The 19,798-nt window shown below is 39.6% G+C and overlaps 1 protein-coding gene and 1 pseudogene across 2 annotated transcripts in view; one reads left to right on the forward strand and one right to left on the reverse strand.

Annotated features, from left to right (window-relative positions):
• The window catches only part of RAB7A (RAB7A, member RAS oncogene family), an 86,771-nt gene that overhangs the window by 4,933 nt on the left and 62,040 nt on the right, over nt 1–19,798 (reverse strand). For both annotated transcript variants that reach the window (XM_024580387.3, XM_045187891.2), the window contains 4 exons: nt 14,330–14,390; nt 12,599–12,725; nt 4,449–4,667; nt 773–901 (listed from right to left, as the gene is read on the reverse strand). In XM_024580387.3, the coding sequence (XP_024436155.1) occupies nt 773–901; nt 4,449–4,667; nt 12,599–12,725; nt 14,330–14,382 (528 nt within the window). In that variant the 5' untranslated portion in view covers nt 14,383–14,390. The remainder of the gene's footprint in view (nt 1–772; nt 902–4,448; nt 4,668–12,598; nt 12,726–14,329; nt 14,391–19,798) is intronic.
• On the forward strand, nt 908–2,496 carry LOC112322755 (ras-related protein Rap-1b-like; annotated as a pseudogene).

Genomic DNA, 19,798 nt, shown 5'->3' on the forward strand with positions numbered 1-19,798 from the left:
CTATGTGCTCCCTGAAATGTTCTTTACATCCCTGATGAGCACCTCACTTCTGACACCCCCTCAACCCAAGTCTAATTAACACAGACGACTAACAATGCCTCATAACTTGCCTTAACTCCCTAGCTCTGGCAGAACTGCTAAATCCAAAAAGCCTTCAACTCACACATGCCAACAAGTACCTTTTTGTCTGTGAACAACTGAGTAAACACAAGAAAGAAAATACAGGAAAATTTTATTCAAGGAATACAGTTCCTAGAGCTTCTGGTTAACCTTCTGATGACAAAAGAAGTCAGTCCATCTCATTTAACATGTACAACCACTGTGCAAAGCTGGTATTCTCATTTTACAAATGAGGGGATGAAAGCTTACATATGACTTAAAAAAAAAACAAACACCAAACCCTAGACCTAATGATGGGTAGCAGAATTCAAGTTCATCCCCTTGATAAACAGAAGGAGCAATCTTGATCAGGGACCTCCTAATGGCATGGTCTCCTTAGCATGCAAATAAAATAATAACATGCCCAGTCAAACAAGGGCAGACTCAGCTGAAGTCTTCACTGCCCCTATACCATTCAGTGTATTCACCAGCAAGCTGAATTTCTAGAAGCTTTAGCACCTAGATGTGCCATTACCTTCCCAGATAAACATACAGGTTTCCAGCTACATGGAAAACAGTCAGCTAGGAAAAAAAATTAAGAATAAGGAAGACAGGCAGGGGCTAGGTCAATGGGCAGTCACCACAGGGAGCCAGATGGCTGCCAGAGACCCACCTGTTTAAGTGCATTCCGTGCAATTGTCTGGAATGCCTGCTCCACGTTGATGGCCTCCTTGGCACTGGTCTCAAAGTAGGGAATGTTGTTTTTGCTGTAGCACCAGGCCTGTGCTCGTTTCGTGGCCACCTGGAATAGGAAGCAAGGTGCATGTGTGCTCATTATTAGAAGCAGCTAGCCAGGCATGTAAACCAGCCAGATTGGTGGCAGCATAGGACTGCCATGACACCAGAAACAGCTACAGAAACAGAGAGGGAATGTGAGGCGCAGGGTGACGCTGTCTATAGGGACCCAGGGACAATGTGAGAGGTACTAGCTTTTGACAAGTTTGCACCATGCATGAGCATAAATTAATCATTCTTGGCTCAGGAGAGGTTTGGAAAATGTGCACTGACTGTACAGTTTGTTCAAGGAATTTTTGTTGAAAAACATGATTCTACAATAGAAGATTCTTATAGAAAGCAGGTTGAAATAGATGTACAACAGTGTATGCTCGAAATCTTGGATACTGCAGGAAGAGAACAATTTACAGCAATGAGGGATTTGTACATAAAACATGGACAAGACTTTGCATTAGTTTATTCTATCAAGGCACAGCCCACATTTAATGATTTACAAGGTTTGAGAATATAGATTCTTCAAGTTAAAGACACTAATGATGTTCCAATGATTCTGGTTGGTAGTAAGTGTAACTTGGAAGATGAAAGAGTTGTAGGAAAGGAACGATGTCAAAATCTAGCAAGACAATGAACAATTGTGCATTCTTAGAATCCGCTGCAAAATCAAAAATAAATGTTAATGAGATCTTTTATGACTTAGTATGGTAAACTACCAGAAAAACTCCAGTACCTGGGAAGGCCTGCAAAAAGTCATCATGTCAGCTCCTTTAATATACTAAATGCATTGTGGCTCTGAGCCAGGGCTGAGAAACTATTGCCCAATTCAACAGTGCCAGTATTACAACTTTGTTAAACCCACCAACATCTTAAATGGACCTTCTGTGACAGTACCCTGTAAGAGGCAGATGAAACCTAGTACATCAGCTTTACAAATTCTAATCACTTTCCAGTATCATAAGAGAGAATTTTACTTATATAATAGTCCTAGAGTATGCAGCTGGTAAAACCAGAGGCTACAATCCAGTATTCCTGCTAAGAGACACACAAGTATGAAAATAGTGTATTGTATTTAACACACCCCATACTTTGTATTGGAGAGTACAATGATGTAAATCCTAAAAGCACTACTAATTTTAGCATAATAAAAAAGGAAGTACAAGGAGCTCCTATATAGACTACTCCAGATAACTTTGCTTCTTTGATACATGTAGCTTACTGCAGTTTTTTCTTTTTTAAAGAAAATCAAGGTCACTATAATTGTATTGTACAAATAAGTGCTTTAACACAGCTATACAGTTTTTTTAATAATAAAAAAAAAAACCATGGAGACAGTGACCTTGTCTTTAAAACAGGACAGTCCTTTCAGTATAATGACTTAAAGATGTTTCCTGTAATATCTGTTGGGAAGGAAATGTTCAGGTTTTTCAAATCTCTTATTATGTTTCCTTTTTTGTTTACATACAGAACAGTGTTTATAGATGTATGTACAGTGGGGGTCTACAAAAAGTTGAAAATAATTGTATTTTCAAACAATTTTTAAATTGATTTAACAATTTTTGTAAATCATTTTCAGGCCTCTGCAGCTGTAGATTTTCACTGTGAATCCCTTGCTTGCTCATGCATAAGTGTATTTGCAATACCAAATGTAAACATTTAGTATTTTCATCTGTTGTTTCATGTGTGTAATGTTTTGGCTGAGATGTTAAATGGTGGATGAGTACTGTGGATGTGAATGTGGGAAGTAATTGGTCACAAGGCCTAAGTTGCAGTAACTATGGCTGTTTTATTTAACAAGCCAACAGGGAGCCACAGTATTTAAATTGACCAACCTAATGTTACAACTACTTAGACATGACCAAATGTAAACTAAAAGCCCTAATTAAAGTGGTGCAATTTTGTATTACTTAGCATCAGTAGTTCAATGAATCTGGATTGCCGTGCAAGGGTTTGCATTATTAAAAAAAAGAAGAAAAAAAAAGCAGTAGCTAACATTGACTCCATCCTTCCCAGAAGAATTACTGTCCCTAGTATAAAGGTAGCACAGGTGAGGAAACAAGACTTCAGGGTAAGGATATGCAGCAGGTAAAGGATAAGGAGAGACCTGCAGACCTGTTCAAGGTCACCCTCCTGGCTATGCAGAGTATACCTAGGATTCAAACCCAAAGTTCATTCACTGTCCACAACCCATAGCTTTTGACCCTCAGCTACACATAAAGCAGCTAGTGAAAAGAATAAGAAGCCAGCCCAGGAAGAAATGAATTGCCTCTCCCAGGACCTCAGAGGTCGAGCACAGGAAGTGCCCGACAACTTGGTCTTAGGGTTTGCAGTCTCTTCTCCATTACAGTTAATGTTAGATCACCTGTGTCACACACCAAAGTGCTAAAGAATTCTGTAGCTCTTAACAACACCCTCACATATCCTAATTCCTTCCCCTACCCCAGACCATTTTCAGGTACAAGAGCAGGACTAAGTCACTTAGGAAAGGGAGAAAAAGAGATCAATGGTCAGAAATAAACCTAGCTATAATTAAGAAACAGTCTATGTTCCCAAGAGAAATGCATATGAAAGTAAAAAAGAGTAATTTTACTCAAAGCAATCTTCTGCACCATACATGCAGCTCCTTTGAGGCATTGGGAGAGCACCTGAGAATGACAAAATCTAACTCCCTTCATTCAGGTGCAGAATGGGAACTGAGGCTCAGCAGGCAAAGGCAACAGTTCAATATCAGAGCCAGCTGGGGATAGGTTAGGGATTTAAACCAGGTCTGGACCCGGTCCTTAAAGGCTGCTGACATGAAGGTAGTTCACACTCCCACGTGTACCTTCTAGAGCCATTCTGGGCTTAGCACAGAACCCTTCAAATTCACATGGTAACTTAGAAGTAGGTGTCTCATTGGAGAGGCAAATAACAATGGGACAACTAGATAGCCACCATTTCCCAAACTCCTCCTGGGTGCCAGGATTTTCATGTGCACTATTATCTGATTCCAGAATGTTCTCATTATGTGAGTGAAGATTCAGATTCTAAGAAATATTCCCAAACTAAATGTACATGAGCCTGGCCTTAAATTCAGTTCCACCTTCAAATCTAAAAGACCAAAATCCAAAATACAACAAGGCCTCAATTCAAACTGTTTCGCTGGGACAGACCAGGAGGGGTAGCCAGTACAGGCAGCACCACAGAACGAACTTGCTGCTTTGCTGGCATGACTTCAAAGGGAACATCGCTACAGACATCAATGATCCTGTTTTACCATAGGGGAAAGCTAAGATGGTATGCCTTTACTAAAGTTAGAGCAAGACCCCATTTCCAAAGGCTGAGCAGGTAACTTATTAGCTATCTATTATTCCCCTACCCTCAATATGTGAGCACAGAGACATAACTGTATGGGTATTGGTCCTTGAGGCATGTGACTTTATACCAATCAAAGGTAAAAATAGCACCTGTCATCCCAAACTTAGCCATCATTTTTAAAAGAAGGACTTTTCTATGATTCAGTAGCAAGGGCAGGTTTATAAGCATCCATGTCTATGATTCCCATCATCTTTAGCACTTACTTGTCTGTTTTCAAGGTCAATCTTGTTTCCCAACACCACGAAAGGGAAGTTTTCAGGATCCCGAGGACTGGCCTGGATGAGAAACTCATCTCTCCAACTATCAAGGGTTTTGAATGTGTTGGGGGCAGTCACGTCAAATACCAGAACACAGCAGTCTGCACCTCTGTAGAAGGCCACACCAAGAGACTGGAACCGTTCCTGTCCTGCTGTGTCCCAGATCTGTGTGAAACAAAACATTTATTCCTTGGGGTCAGAGCATGCCAGAGGAAATGAGATGGATTGTGGGGCCATCCAAAGATAAGTGACTTCAGAATTCAGGAAACAGATTTCACACCAGAGTATCCAAAACAACCCTGACAAATAGCACGTGTGTGAGTGCATGTGTCTATGAGGGGTGACACTGAGTATGAACTCTGGAGTGCTAAAAAAATTTTAAATCTTGATCCAGGTGGTAGTCATATGGTATATATTTAGGTAAAATTAACACTATAAATGTAACATTTATGTACTCTGTGAACTTTCTGGGAGGGGGTTATAGAAATATAGGGAGGGGATTTCTCACTAGATTGTATATATTTATCTACACATTTTACGGTTTATAGTTCACCCCCCACAACTAGTATGTTTTATTTACACCTCAATTTAAAAAACAAAGCAAAAACCCTGACATAGAGATAAAGCAAAAGACAACACGAACACATTCTAGAGTATAGATGGAAGTCAGTTTTTAAACAGAAGAGCAGGTTCTAGTGACCAGCTCAAAAAACTTCACCTCATTCACTGTATTCCAAGGTTCAAGAGCAAGGGTGGATTTCCTCACTGCCCTAGATCTCTAACAGGGCCACACTGGTCAGCCAGGAGAGGTGACTGTCTGGAAGGTTGGAAATGGCAGCATTAAAACTCTCAGAGAAGTCCTGGCCAGGTGGTTCAGTTGGTTGGTTGGCGTGTCGCCCATAAACCAAAGGGTCACAGGTTCAATTCCCAATCAGGGCACATGCTTACACTGCAGGTTCAGTCCTGGTTGGGGCACATGTGAGAGGCAAACAATTGACGTTTCCCTCCCTCTCTCTAAAGTCAATAAGCATGTCCTCATGTGAGGATTAAAAACAAACAAACAAACAAAAAACCCCTCAAAGATGATTCAATAAAGTAACATGAACTCTGGCTGGTATGGCTCAGTGGACTGAGTGCCAGCCTGCAAACCAAAGGGGTGCTGGTTCAATTCCCAGTCAGGGCACATGCCTGGGTTGTGGGTCAGGTCCCCAGCAGGGGGCATGAGTGAAGCAACCACACAATGATGTTTCTCTCCCTCTCTTTCTCCCTCCCTTCCCCTCTCTCTGAAAATACATACATAAAATCTTTAAAAAAAAATAAAGCAACATGACTAAACAGGCTGAGCTTTCCCTCACAGGTGGCCAAAATAGCCCAGGCTAACTGCAGGTTGGAAGGGGCTACCAGTGTCAATGCTGGGCAGATCACACCTCAGCTTTCTTTCGAATAATAATTCCCGGGAGCCCAAAGGTTACTCCTCTGTGGGCAGCTCTAAGAAGCCCACCTCAGCTTTTTCTTCTGATGTACGTGGCCCTCCACAATCAGTACATGACAATGTGGTTGACCATACTCTTGGCCACACTTCTGGTGGCAGCAGGAAGCCTGACCCTGGCAACCCACTCCATTTCCAAGTAACTCCAACCAATATACACACTACTCAGTCTGGGAAGAACCTTTTTAAAATAGGACATGTCCTAGCAGTCATTGGGGTTGGCCCTGATTGCAGGAATGGAGTTAGGAGGCTGTCATATAAATGTCCACATGTGGCATACAGCTCAAACCACTGGGTAAAGGAAGCAGGCACTTAAAACAGAACCAGAAGGACGTGATAATGGCTTACATATAAGTTTACAAGACAAAAAAGACTAATTCAAATCTAATTATTCTACAGAGGACTAAATGCTGCCTGTGCCCAATAATAAGCAAAGTACATACAGAGCAGGCAAAATAGGATCTCTACTGACAGTAGATAACCAGGAGAGGGACTCCTGGTGATATTTTCCTTGTGGTTTTCTGGTTTTTCAACATTCTACACTGAAAATATATCTCTTAGGGGAGCAAAGTGAACCTTTTTTCATAAAAGGGGGCTGGGGTGGAAGGGAATAGGGAAAGCAGAAAGAAACAACTACTGCCATAAAGAGAAAATAGGGAAGAAAAATTTAAATCTAGGCGTGAACAAATTTAGTAAAATATTTTTCTTTAGAGAAATAACACTATTATATAATTTGGATGAGCAATGGAAAAAAAACCTCAAAATACGTGGCATCTTCCGAGACCATCTTCACTAGCTCATGTCTTATTCTACGTACATTGTAGGTACGTAGCTTATTCTGTAGCTGAACCCTTATATTACACATCACTCTACATGCTCTCTCATTACCATTCCTTTGCCCTGCAAAACAACACAGCTTTGGCCCCAGCAACAACTCACATCTTTACTGTTGCTCAACAAACTAGGAAAACAAATTCAGTGATCAACTTCATTCCTGTTTTTTTACAAAAACATTGCTGCCAACTTTTCGTAATTATAAATAACTCAATAAACATTAACATGCAGAGCCTTTTCTGGATTTCAGATTGCTTCTTTAGGATAGAGCCCCAAGAGGAGAACTATGAAAGAACTCTTGGTGGGAAGCAAAGGGTATTAGGAACTTAGATGCACAGAGAAGGCAAAGTAAGGAATTTATTTTTAAAAAGCTGGGAAGTTGGGGAGGAGTCATTCTTAGCAAGTTTCCAAAATTAATTTGCCTTCAAATTTAGAATGGTTTTATGGCTGAATCTGATCTTTTAAAAATTTTAATATTTTAATTGAAACATCTTATATTTTACATTAAAAATACACCTACTACACTTAATGTAACAAATATTGACAATGCCATTTTAACACCAGTTTTTAAAAAATAAAAGTTAACTATTCCTCTTAGCATTCCCTTTCATTCCTCCACAGCAGTAAACAGCTCTTGAAGATTTGCCTTACATAAATAGTATGATCCTGTACATCTTTTTGCAACTTGCTTTTTCCCTCTTCCAGAATTTAATAACTATGTAGTATTCTACTGCCTTAACATACCACACTTCATTCCCTAGTCATGTTATTTGCAAGGCTGCAATGAGCATTCTTACTACACTTTTCTTCTTTTGACCACATGTAAGTTTCTCTAGAATTGCTAGATTGCATATGCTCAACAATGGAGAGCAAAATAGTAGTCTCTACATAAAAAAGCCGCACTAATATAATACATTCCTACTACCAGCTTGAGAATATTCTACCTAATTCCTAGCAAAAAACCTGATTTTCAGTCGTTTTCCCACAATTGTACACTTATACTTACATGCTTCAATAATTTTAGAGTAAAATGTAACAAATCACTGTTAAAATACAATAAAGAGTACCTGTGTTGTATATTTCAGTAACTTTAGGGAGTCACAGTCTGAGTATTTTTGAATTCTGCTTCTAAAATGTCATGATATCTTTATAGTTCTGTTGATGATTATATAGTATTTATTGCTGCTTAGGATCAACAATTTCAAATGATACTTTACACTGAAATGAGATACTTACAGAATTTGATTTTATGTTAAGTCTAATTTTAGTCCCAGAGAAGGTAATGTTGTCTTAAAGGCTTGGACCAGGTTTTTTTTTTCTCTTGGTCTAGGAAGTTCATTTAACAAGGGATGTAAAACAATAATGTCTCTGTCCGTGATATTCCATATGAAATCATTTCCAACCAGCATTTTTGTCAATTTTCAAGTTTGCTAAGTCCAAACAGCCATCCTTGATATATAATGACACTTGTATAGCGTTATTTTTTCAACAGTCCATCGGCCTTCCATGTGATTAAATCTAATGCTCACGGTACAAGAGCCAGTTGGATCAACCCCCCTGAATCTTGTCCAGAGGGCCAGCTGGGGGTTGTTGTAGTCCTTCTGTCATTTCTCTGGGCCACTACAATGCATCACGGTCCCATAGCATAGCATGCATTTGGAACCTGCCTTATCGGGGCTGACACTGATGCATTCATAATCCATTTTATTAAACACTATTCAATTAGACACTGAAAGTATTTGGAGTCACAAGACTATGGGTATTTATTTAAGCCACACAACAGCAGGGAAATTTTTCCAACTACACCATTTGAGAGGGAGAGAGGGAGGGAAGGAGGAAGGGAGGAATAGAGCAAACTTCCCCCATGCCTAAGGTAGCACTAACCTGCCCTATCAGCCTGTTAAATCTGCAACTGCCTGAAGTCAAGCCAGTGGACATTAAGGTTTCTTCTCAGAGCTGCCTGTTGACATCTGTCCATTGGATACCATTATGCATTATCCACATTTCCTCCTGGACTATGGTTTGTTGTTTTAATTCTTGGAATCTCGTTAATTGGATGTTTTATTTAAAATGCAGTCTCCTACCAATCTTTACGACTTGTGCTTTCTCTATTTTAAAATCCTAAGGTACAAAACTCTTTATTTTCATTTTTTAAAGTTTTCATTTTGTCTCTTTGCTATCCAGGTCTTCAACCCTCTGGCTACTCCCTACCTAAATGGAAAGCCACTGACCCAACCTTGCTGACTGTGTAACTCCTCCTCCCTTCCCTAGCCTTCTTCAAAGTCTACTCTATATTCAGTGTCCAGCTAGGTGTGCTCTCTGTTCCCTTGATCTGTATACCTATGACAATATCATACCATACAATATCATATCATACTAGGGGTTCATAGTAAGTTACCTTTAAATTGTTCATGATACTTGACTCCATCTAATGTTTACTACTGATTGATTTCTACCTTCTTCCAGAATAACATAAGAAATACAAAAACCCAACAACAGTCACTAATCTTCCTCTACACATTTAAATTACACAGTTCCAATCCTAGTTTCCTTACACTAGTTTGGAAGTTACATGCTCTTAATATTAGGGTCACAATTCTAAAAATAGAACATGCATACTACTCATGTTTATCTTATCTCAGACCTTTTCTACTGCCTGAAGTACATCCTTTAGAACTTCTACCACTGTAATTTAATGATGTAGACTTTCATTCTTAGGAGATATTTTCAGTAGGGACAGAGTACTATGCTGTTTGTTTGAGAATATATTCCATTAATTGTTGATTTCCATCATTACCGTTGACAGTCAAAAGAAATGCTGCACCATTCTGGGTCATCTTTTTCCTCTGGCTGCTTTAAAGTGTGTCTTCCCCGCCACCCCCCAATTTCATTATGATTCATGTAGATTTCTTTTTTATTTATGCTTCTTGTAATTTGGGCTTCCCAAACCTGTGGACTGGTGCCACACCAGTTCTGCAAATAGTATCCTTGATCTATTCTCTTTCTTCTGAGATTGACTAAAAACAGGTCCAGCCGGACTGGTGTAGCTAAGTTGGTTGGAGCCTTGGCTAGCAAACTGAAAGGTGGTGGGTTCGATTTCAGCCAGGGTACATGCCTAGGTTATGGATTTGGTTCCCAGTCAGGGCGTGTACAAGAGACAATTGATGATTCTCTCTCATATGATGTTTCTCTCCTTCTCTCTCTCCCTCCCTCCTTTCTCTTCTCTTTTTAAAAAGGTCTGATCCTGTTTTCTTCTGATTCAGTTTTAAAAACTGAATCCTGTTTATACCTCTCTTTCATATTTCCCACCATTCCTCTTCATTTCAGCCCTCTTCTGGTGTATCTTATCTGCTGCTAAAAATATTCTCTGAATTTCCAATTTTCTGGTTATTGTATTTCATTTTTAGAAGTTCTGTTAGCCTACGTGATTTGATTAGTTTTTTTTTCTCTTCAGATATATTAGATTGCCTTATTTCTTTAAATATTAAAAAAAAAAATTACCATTACCAGTGAAATGACCATTTCCACTGGTTCTTGCCTGTTTTCTTGTTTGTATTATCTTTTATTGTAAGCTGCTAAAAGTCCTTGAAAAATGTGAGGATTTCTCAAGACCTAGAATGATGATGCCTTTGTACAGAGATGACGGTTTTCATTCACTTCTAGTCTTTTAAATTGGCTGCAAAAGCACAAGGGTCAGCCTTTTCTTTCAACCTCTAAGGAACACTTTCTCTTTCCCGCTGTTTCCAGACTCCACTCAGTGCCCTGCCATTCTCCAGATGGTATTTACTATGAAGGTACAGCACTCCAGGATCCCAGATTAGCAGTGTATGTAGGTATGTAGGGGTCTAAGTATAATGGCCCCCAATCCTGAAGGGGCCAGGCTCTGACTTCTGAATCAGCCCATATGACTATCAAAACCACAGCTTGCTTCTCCAGGTCTATTTCTCCTAGTACAGGAAGCAGCATACACATGTAAAATCTTCAGGTGGTACTTCACCTCTAATACTTCTAAGGTATTCCATTCCTTTCTGTCTTCTATTGCTGCTGAGAACTCATCCATTTAACTATTGTTCCTTTGTAAGTAATCTGCCTTTTCTCTCTAGTTGCTCTCATGATTTTTTGCTTTTTGGTATTCTGCAATTTGGAGTTTTCTTCAAGGTAATCTGCTCACCTCTTACAGTTTACTCTTTTCACCTCTTGAAGTGCTAAGGTTCCCATATCCTCATTTTTTAATAGTATCTCTTTTCATTATGGCTTCTATTCCTTTTTCAAAAGTCTCTGGTCATTGTGATCATATCTTGTAGTACATTACTTCCTTAGGTGGCTATGAGCTCATCTTCTGCCCATGGGTTATAAGTGTCCCTACTTACTTTTGTTTTTTTCAGGAGCGACATGGTTTATTTTAAATTCTTCCAAAGATTTCTGTGCAGAGTATAAATTCAGAATACACATATGAACATAGTGGGACTGAGGTTCTCCAAAAAGGATGCAAAGCCCCAAGCCTATACTTCACACACAAACTTTGCCACTTTCTTTGGTTGAGGTATTTGGTCTTGCTTTTTTCACATCTTTCCAAAATCCTAGACAAGTATGTGTGTGTGCATGTGTATCCAAGGGGATTCTCAGTTCTAGCCCCCCCACCTTGTGCAGTCACATCTCCTGCCTCTGCAAACTGGTAAAACTCAAGTACTTGTTATAAATTTGCAAATCACCATGGCAGGAGCCCCTGAGTTTATCACTAGCATTCAGTTCCCTTTTCTTTCCTGTAATCTGGAAATGTCATTTTCTCAAGCTTGGCTTTTTTAAATGTTAGTTATATTTTGAACTATTTCTATGTGCATGTGTGGGGGAGGGTCAGGAAGGGAGATCCAGAATAACTGTGTCCTGAATGTGTGAGTCAAGAAAGTGTCAGGTCATTTCCCTCTGGTAGGATGTCACAGCAGGAGACCAACACGTGTAAAAACTTCTACCAGTAATCTGTATCATTTAAGCATTTCAGTAAATCTGGTGCTTGCTAGGACTACAATGGAATAAGAATTGTATTTGTATCTAGAGACACAGTCACCCAGGGACATCATTTTAATATGGAAGGTGCATATGTGACAAAGGGGCCTCACTGGAAGCACAGTCATATGCACATTATTTGGAAGACTTGGCAGGAGTGAAGAATATTTTGTAGCCAGGAAGTGAAGGCTTTCAAAAAGCTATATAAGGAATCTGTATTTTATCCTGTTGAAACGGAAGCCCCTGAAAAATTAAGCTGACACATGGGGCGGGGGGTGGGGGTGTGTGGAGAAGACTGGCTTAATAGAAACACAACTTTGGTGGCTACAGATAGGCTACATTAGAAAAGCCAGAAAAATACTGGAACTATTTAATGACTGCTGTAAGAACTTAGGAGAGACACAAAGATTTTTTTTCTATTTTTTATTTTTTTGGCCTAAAGCACTAGGTGAGGATATTAAGAAAATTAAAAGTTAGACATTCTGGAGACACAAGAAGGGACCTGTAGGGTTGCTAAATTTAGCAAACACAACAAAACAAACAGAAAACAGAAAGTCCATTTAAATTTTTAGTGTGTCTCACACTATATTTGAAACATACTTGATTTGATGTCTCGTATTTTATCTGTCAATTTTACCTGTAGCCAACCATCCATGAAAATAAAAGTGAGGTTTGCAAAGAGGGAGGGAAAAGGCGTAAACATGAAAAAAAGGGTTAGGACTCAATGAGCTAACAAGGCTTGGTTGGCCAAGTTGAGATGTGTGCTTACCTGCATTGTAACTAGTCTGTCATCCACCATCACCTCCTTTGTCAGAAAGTCTGCTCCTATTGTGGCTTTGTATTGATTACTGAATTTCTTGTTCACATACTGGTTCATGAGTGATGTCTTACCAACTCTGAAATTGGAGAAAAACCACAAGTATAAAGCAACTAAGAAGGGAGTGAAACTGATTCTGGTACTTGCAACTCTGAAGGGACATGCCTGTTGTGAGGAACAAGGAACTGGGTTCACAACAAAGGGCCAACAGCAAAATTCCCAGTGTTTCTCATTTGAGGTTGTACTTTCCACTCTTGGGATAAAAACACAGAATACATATATGGACCAGATGTTAAAAAATGCTTGTAAGTTTTGGTATGGGAAACTCAGTAGGTAGAATTTCTTTTTTCCCTTCCAGAAAAATGACAGCAAATGCTTTTCAAAAATATCTCTGCTGTCTTGGGGGTCTCTCCATTTAGTGGTTGCTATTCAGTCCAAGAAACAAATAGCAAGAGAAAGCCATTGGCTTCGAGAGATATATAAAAAATTCAGCCAACCCACTGCTTCAAAGTTAAAACAGAAAAAGCACCGATATTCCACCATACCAGAATCTACCTCAAAAGTATGCTCTCCAAGAGATGTTTTTCGGTAATAAAATTAAGCAAGAGACAATGTGTGATTTTCCTGGTGATAAGTTTAGTTCTGGGTAAGCTGAATATAAAAAAGGCTTCCTCATAGCCAATAACATCACCTTCCTTCCCACAAAGGAGTATACTCATTTTCATATGCCTAAGCAGTGTTCTCCAACACAGGCCACCTGAATCAGAATTTCCAGAGAAGCAGTTGAGAAATCTATAACTGAACAAAGGCCTCATAATTCTTTTCCAGCAGGTCTTGGTAACACAGGCCTAAAAGCAATACCTTTCAATTCTGACAGCACACCAGAATCTCCAGAAAGTGGGTGTGTATGAGTATAAGAGAAAGGGAGGGAGGAGAGAAAGAGTAAGAAAAAATGAGAGTGAGTACTGCCAACTAAGTTGAGCCCACTAGTCTGGGGAAATACTGTTTTAAAAGGCTCCTCCGGTGATTTAAAAAACAGCCAGGGTAGAAAAAATGCTGCCTTTTTAAAGGAAGAGCAGGTATCTTTGGAATAGGGAGGATACCTACATTTATTATTATTATTTATTTTTTAAAATATGTAGGCTCCAGTAGCTCTAAACTTTCATAGGTCACCTCAGAAACCAAATCTAAAAAGCCACCCACAGAATCTTATCAGCTACTAAAGAGTAAGTTAGTGGAAGATCTTGGATCAGACTAGTCCCAGGCTCTTTCAAATATAGGCCTAAAACAGGCATAGCAGTGGGAGAATACTGCACAACATACCCCAAACCTGTATGTGGCAGGCACAATGCCAATAGCAACAAGTCTACATAAACAGGAGTTCCTAGTCTAACCAGCTTGGAAAAGAGGAATTCCATGAAATTATTACTAGCTGAGTAATAATTTCCCTATTCACCACCCTATTCACCAAATCATGCCAAAAATCAGAGAACATGGGGTTATACAGTATAAAAAGGAATAATTCAAATTTCTGCTGTGCCAAGATAGCAGGGAGATATAGGGCCCTAATGTCTCCACAATTAGAGAAGTGGCAAATGTCAGCATGGAGGGCACGGGTTCCAAGGAGGTGAAGCTTTTAAATCCAAGCCAATTTGTTAGCTCAAATTTACGAGGAACACTTACCCAGAATCTCCCAGGATGATAACTTTCAGCAACACTTTCTTCCTAGAGGTCATCCTTCAAACTAAAAGAAGAAAGAAGAAAGCATTGTAAGGAAGATAGAAACACCAAGGTGAATCACTTTCTGAGGCACAAACATCTAACTGCTCCAAGAGAACTACGCCCTGAGCCTTCCTGCTGGCTATTTCCATACCATCTACAGGCTAATACAGAAAGCAGTATCAGTCATTAGAATTCTGGATCAAAAAGTTAGGTAAAAAGCTTGGCAGGGCCATCCTGCCCCTGGGAGTAAGTAGTCTGAGAAAATTCACTGTCCTGCTAGGATGTGGGATGAATTTGGATTAATGAAGTGATTTTCAATCTTTTTCATCTTATGGCACACATAAACTAATTACTAAAATTCTGCAGCACACCAAAAATATATTATACTTGTTGCCAATCTGACAAAAAAAAAAGGTATAATTTTGATTAATTCACACCAGATAGTTATTATTGTTTTAGCTGTTGTCATTTTTTATTTGACAATCTAAGGGAAGAAAGGTCAGTGCTGCTGACAAAATAGTCAGGTACTGCATGTTTTAAAATTTTTTGCAGTACACTAGTTGAAAACCACTGGGTTAATGCTCCAAGTTGCTCAGCTCCACCCTAGTTCCTTCAGGTGTCTGCTCAAATACCACATCCTCAGAGAGGTGATCACTTTAAAGTAGCACACCCCTCATTTGTCCCCTAGACCTTTATTCTGCCTTATTTTTCTTCAGAGCACATACCACTACTCAATATTTTTATGTGTTATTTTATCTGTCTTCTCCCTCTTATAATAATCTCCATGAAGGCAGTCTTATTCCCCACTGTAACTCCAGTGCCAAGTAGAGAATTATTATCAAATATTGAAGTAGTGCATGAATAATACTTGACTTTGAAGTTCTTAGAACCAGCTTTTTCCAGAAAATCTTTCAGGTAGCTCTCCATACCCTTCACCCTTTGCTTAATCGTCTTCCACAAGTGGCCGCACCAGGGTCTATTTTACTTATCAAGACAGGGCTCCTGTTTTAATTACCTCTCAGTCCCCAGAACCTGACTCAGTGACTTCAGAAAATGAGTGGCTTTCAGAAAAGTAGAGTCCTTAAATCTGGACCCCAACATGAATGACATCTAAAGACTGTTAAAGGAGCACTCCTCCTCAGAGAACTGGAATCCTCAATAGAAGTCTTGTGTTCTTCGCTAGAATCCAGAATTCAGCATTGAATGAGTGCCCTCAAAAAGGGCATCAAATCCTCATCCATTATTATCAGCAGACACTGAAACAGCCAGAGCAGGAGGCTACAGGCAACAAAGTTAACATCCAACTCCTGCCTTCAGCAGAACTGGGGAAAATGTGTTTCTACATTAAACAACTAGGTAAAGAAGTAGGTTCAAAACAGCCTGGTGTTATTCTTCTGTAGTTTGGAAAAACCAAACAGTTAAGAATGAGTCTCAGAAAAGCTACTTTTTAGTTTCCTCTTTAATTACCTAGCTTCCTGAAGGATGAGGCTGATAGTTCTGCCTATAGGGGAGTGACTTAATAATGAATTCTGATCCCAGACTACCTAAATTTTTACTCTGGTTTTGCTGTCTGCTATTACCTGTGTGACCTCAGGCAAGTCATGTAACTTCTCTGTTGGGATAGGAATATAGGGATAAGAGTTCTATGTCCTGAATGAGTAAAATGCTCAGGACAGTGAATAAAATACAGTAGTTAGTAAATGTTGGCTATCATTCTAATGTGCCCCAAAACACAGAGATTCATAAATAACGGGACAGAATACAGAGGTAATGAGGTCACAGAGAGTAGGTTAGGTAATTAAGCTACACTACTCTGCTGTTTCCAGATGCTTGGCTGTCAACTGTCTTCTTTCATCAAGAGGTGTTGCACCAAAGACCACAAACTGAAAGGAAATATTAAACCTGACTACTGCTCCATAGAGCAGGATTAGATAACGTGACCTATTACTGAAAGTGGCATTTTCTGTGGCTTTAGAAAACTGTGGGAACCAGCCAAGGCTCGAGGCAGTTTACTAGGCACTTAAACTAGGCCCCATCACCTACTTCGAGGTTCAAGGTGTCTCAGTGCCAAAGCCTCATACCCATGGCTGGTCTCTAAACACACTGTACCTTAGTCCCCCAGCACTTGTCTATTAAGCTCCCATTCATGCTCGTTAGAAGGCAGTATAACAATAAGGGGAGTTGTACAAAGCCTGTTTCCTTTAGGCTTCTAGCACATCAAGGTTTTTTGGTTCTTCCTATCAGCATATCTCAGAGATAGTGCGTGTCTGGTTCCAAAACATCACAACACAACAAATACCACAATAAACCAATTTTATGGTTCCCCAGTGAGCATAAAAGTTATGTTTTCACTACACTGTAATCTAGAAATATATGATAGCATTATATCCAAAAAATGTAAATACAACACCTTAATTATTATTATTATTATTTAAGATTTTATTTATTTTTAGAGAGAAGGGAAGGGAGGGAGAAAGAGAGGGAGAGAAACATCCATCAGTTGCCTCCTGCACATGCCCCAACCAGGAACCTGGCCCACAACCTAGGCATGTGCCCTGACCAGGAATTGAACCAGCAACCTTTTGGTTCGCATGCTGGCCCTCAACCCATGAAGCCACACCAGCCAGGGCACAACACCTTAATTAAAACTACTTTAATGCTGAAAGAAAATCATCATCTGAGCCTTCAGTGAGTCATCATCATTTTGCTGATGATGTTGCCTCAATGTTGATCCCTGATGACTGATAAGGATGGTAGTTGCTGAAGGTTGAGGAGGTTGTGGCAATTTCTTAAAATAGAACAAAAATGAAATTTGCTGCATTGATTATTCCTTTCACAAAGATTTCTCTGTAGCACAAAATACTGTCTGATAGCATTTTACTCACAGAACTTCTTTCCAAATTGGAGTCAGTCCTTTCAAACCCTGCTATTGCTTTATCAACTAAGTTTATGTAATATTCTAAATCCTTTGTTGTCATTTCAGCACTCTTCCCAGCAGCTTCACCAGGAGTATATTCCACCTCAAGAAACAAGTTTCCTTGCTGATTCATAAGAAGCAACTCCTCATCCATTTAAGTTTTAACATGAGATTGAAGAATTCAGTCACATCTTCAGGGTCCACTTGTCATTCTAGTTCTCTTGCTGTTTCCACCACATTTATAGTTACTTCCTCAACTGGAGTCTTGATGCCCCTCAAAGTCATCTATGAGGGTTGGAATGAACTTCTTCCAAGCTCCTGTTAAATGCTGGTATTTGGCCCTCTTCCCATGAATCACAGATGTTCTTAATGGAATCTGTAACTTTAACTCCTTTCCCGAAAATTTTCAGTTTACTTTTCTCAGATTCATCAGGGGAATCACTATCTATGGCAGCTACAGCCTTACAAAATATTTCTTAAATAGTAAGACTTGAAAGTTAAAATTACTTGATCCACGCACTGCAGAATGGGTTACTGGGTTAGCAAGCATGAAAACAGCATTAATCTCGTTGTACATCTCTTGGGTGACTGGGTGCACTGTCAATGAGCAGTACCATTTAGAAAGGCATCTTTTTTCTGAACAGTAGGTATTAACAGTGGGCTTAAAGTATTCAGTACACCATATTATAAAGAGATGTGCTGTCATCCAGGCTCCCCCAACCCCCCCTCCCCCATTTATAGAGCAAGCGAGAGTAGGTTAACATAATTCTTAAGGGCCCTAGGATTTTTACAATGGTGAGTATGTCATCAGCTGCATAAACCCCTAAGAACAGTCAGGCTGTCCTTTGAAGCTTTAAAGCCAAGCACTGACTTCTTTTAGCGTCTTCTAATGTGAGGCTGTTTCATCTACACTGAAAATCTGTTTAGTGTAGCCACCTTCATTATCTTAGCTAAATCTTCTACATAACTTGATGAAGCTTCTACATACATCAGCACTTGCTGCTTCACCTTGCACTTTCAGGTTATGGAGATGGCTTCTTTCCTTGAACCTCACTGACTAAGCTCTGCTAGCTTTCGAAGTTTCTTCTGCAGCTTCCTGGCGTCTCTTAGCCTTCTCAGGACTGTTCTGCATTAGGCTCTGTCTGTCTGAATGCTGCAGTTGGTTTGACCCTCTATCCAGACCACTAAAACTTTCTCCCCAACAATAATAAGGCTGTTTTATCTTCTTATCATTCATGTGTTCACTGGAGTATCACTTTTAATCTTCAAGAACTTTTTCATTGCATTTAGAACTTGGCTAACTAACTAGTCCAAGAGGCTGAGCTTTCAGACATGCCTTCCTCACTGAGCTTAATCATTTGTAGCTTTTGATTGAAAGAAAGAGACACGTGACACTTCCTTTCACTTGAACATTTAAGAGGCCACTGTTCAGTTACTAACTGGCCTGATTTCAAAAGGAGAGGGAAAAGAGGGGAAGGGGGGTTGCTGCAGCAGTAAGAACACACACATTTATTGATTACATTTACCCTTTTATATGGGCACGTTTTGAGGTGTCCCACCCCAAACAATTGCAATATTAACAAAGATCAGTGATTACAGATCACTATAACAAATATAAGAATCATTTAAAAATTGGAAATATTGGGAGAATTACTAAAATGTAACAGACATGATGTGAGCAAATGATGTTAGAAAAATGACGTCAACAGACTTGCTCAAAGCAGGGTTACCACAAACCAAAAATTAAAAAACAAAAACCAAACCCCCCACGATATCTGCAAAAAAGCCAGATATGAGTTTATATTCCAAACTGTTATCTGGGGAGTCTCACAGAGCCCCATCTTCCTCCCCAGGGACTGCCTTTGACCAAGGTTAAGAGTCTCACCCCAAGGTTTGGTACCATACTTGGGGCTTGAGATCAGAATTTCAAATCCAAAGAAGGAAAGAAGAGCAAACTAAGAGAGAGATAAAAAAAAGTCTGAGAAGCTTTGCAAAGAATTCTTCAAGAATATTTCAAGAATTCTTCAAGAAAACCACTAATATTGAGAAGGGGAAAAGGGATATATATCCGTAACTTGGTTTAGTATGGTTCATTGGTATACCAAATATTTAATAATATTGGAAAGAAAGCAAACAACCAATACATAAGCCTCTAATCCTGCACGACAGATTTCATGTTTGTTTCTTTTTGCCTTTCTGCTCACACAGGCTGCAGGCTTATCTCTCTGGCCATCTGGTCAGGCTGACTGACCCTTTTGGGCAGGGGAGGAGCCTCTTCCTTATCTGCAAACCCCAGTTACAGTAATCCCAGCAACTACCTGAGGACACACAAGGGAAGTCCTGTAAGTCCCCACTACAGCAGTCACACAGCATCAGCACACAATCTGGTATTCTGTTCCCTCCACATTTTCATTTAGGGCTTGCTAACATTTGGGGGTTGTTGCAAATGGTATCTAATAGCCAACCCAAGGAAATTCCACATTTGGTTTCACCAGGACATTGATGGCTTTAAA

Source organism: Desmodus rotundus, chromosome 10, assembly GCF_022682495.2.
Source record: "Desmodus rotundus isolate HL8 chromosome 10, HLdesRot8A.1, whole genome shotgun sequence".
Lineage (NCBI taxonomy): Eukaryota > Metazoa > Chordata > Mammalia > Chiroptera > Phyllostomidae > Desmodus > Desmodus rotundus.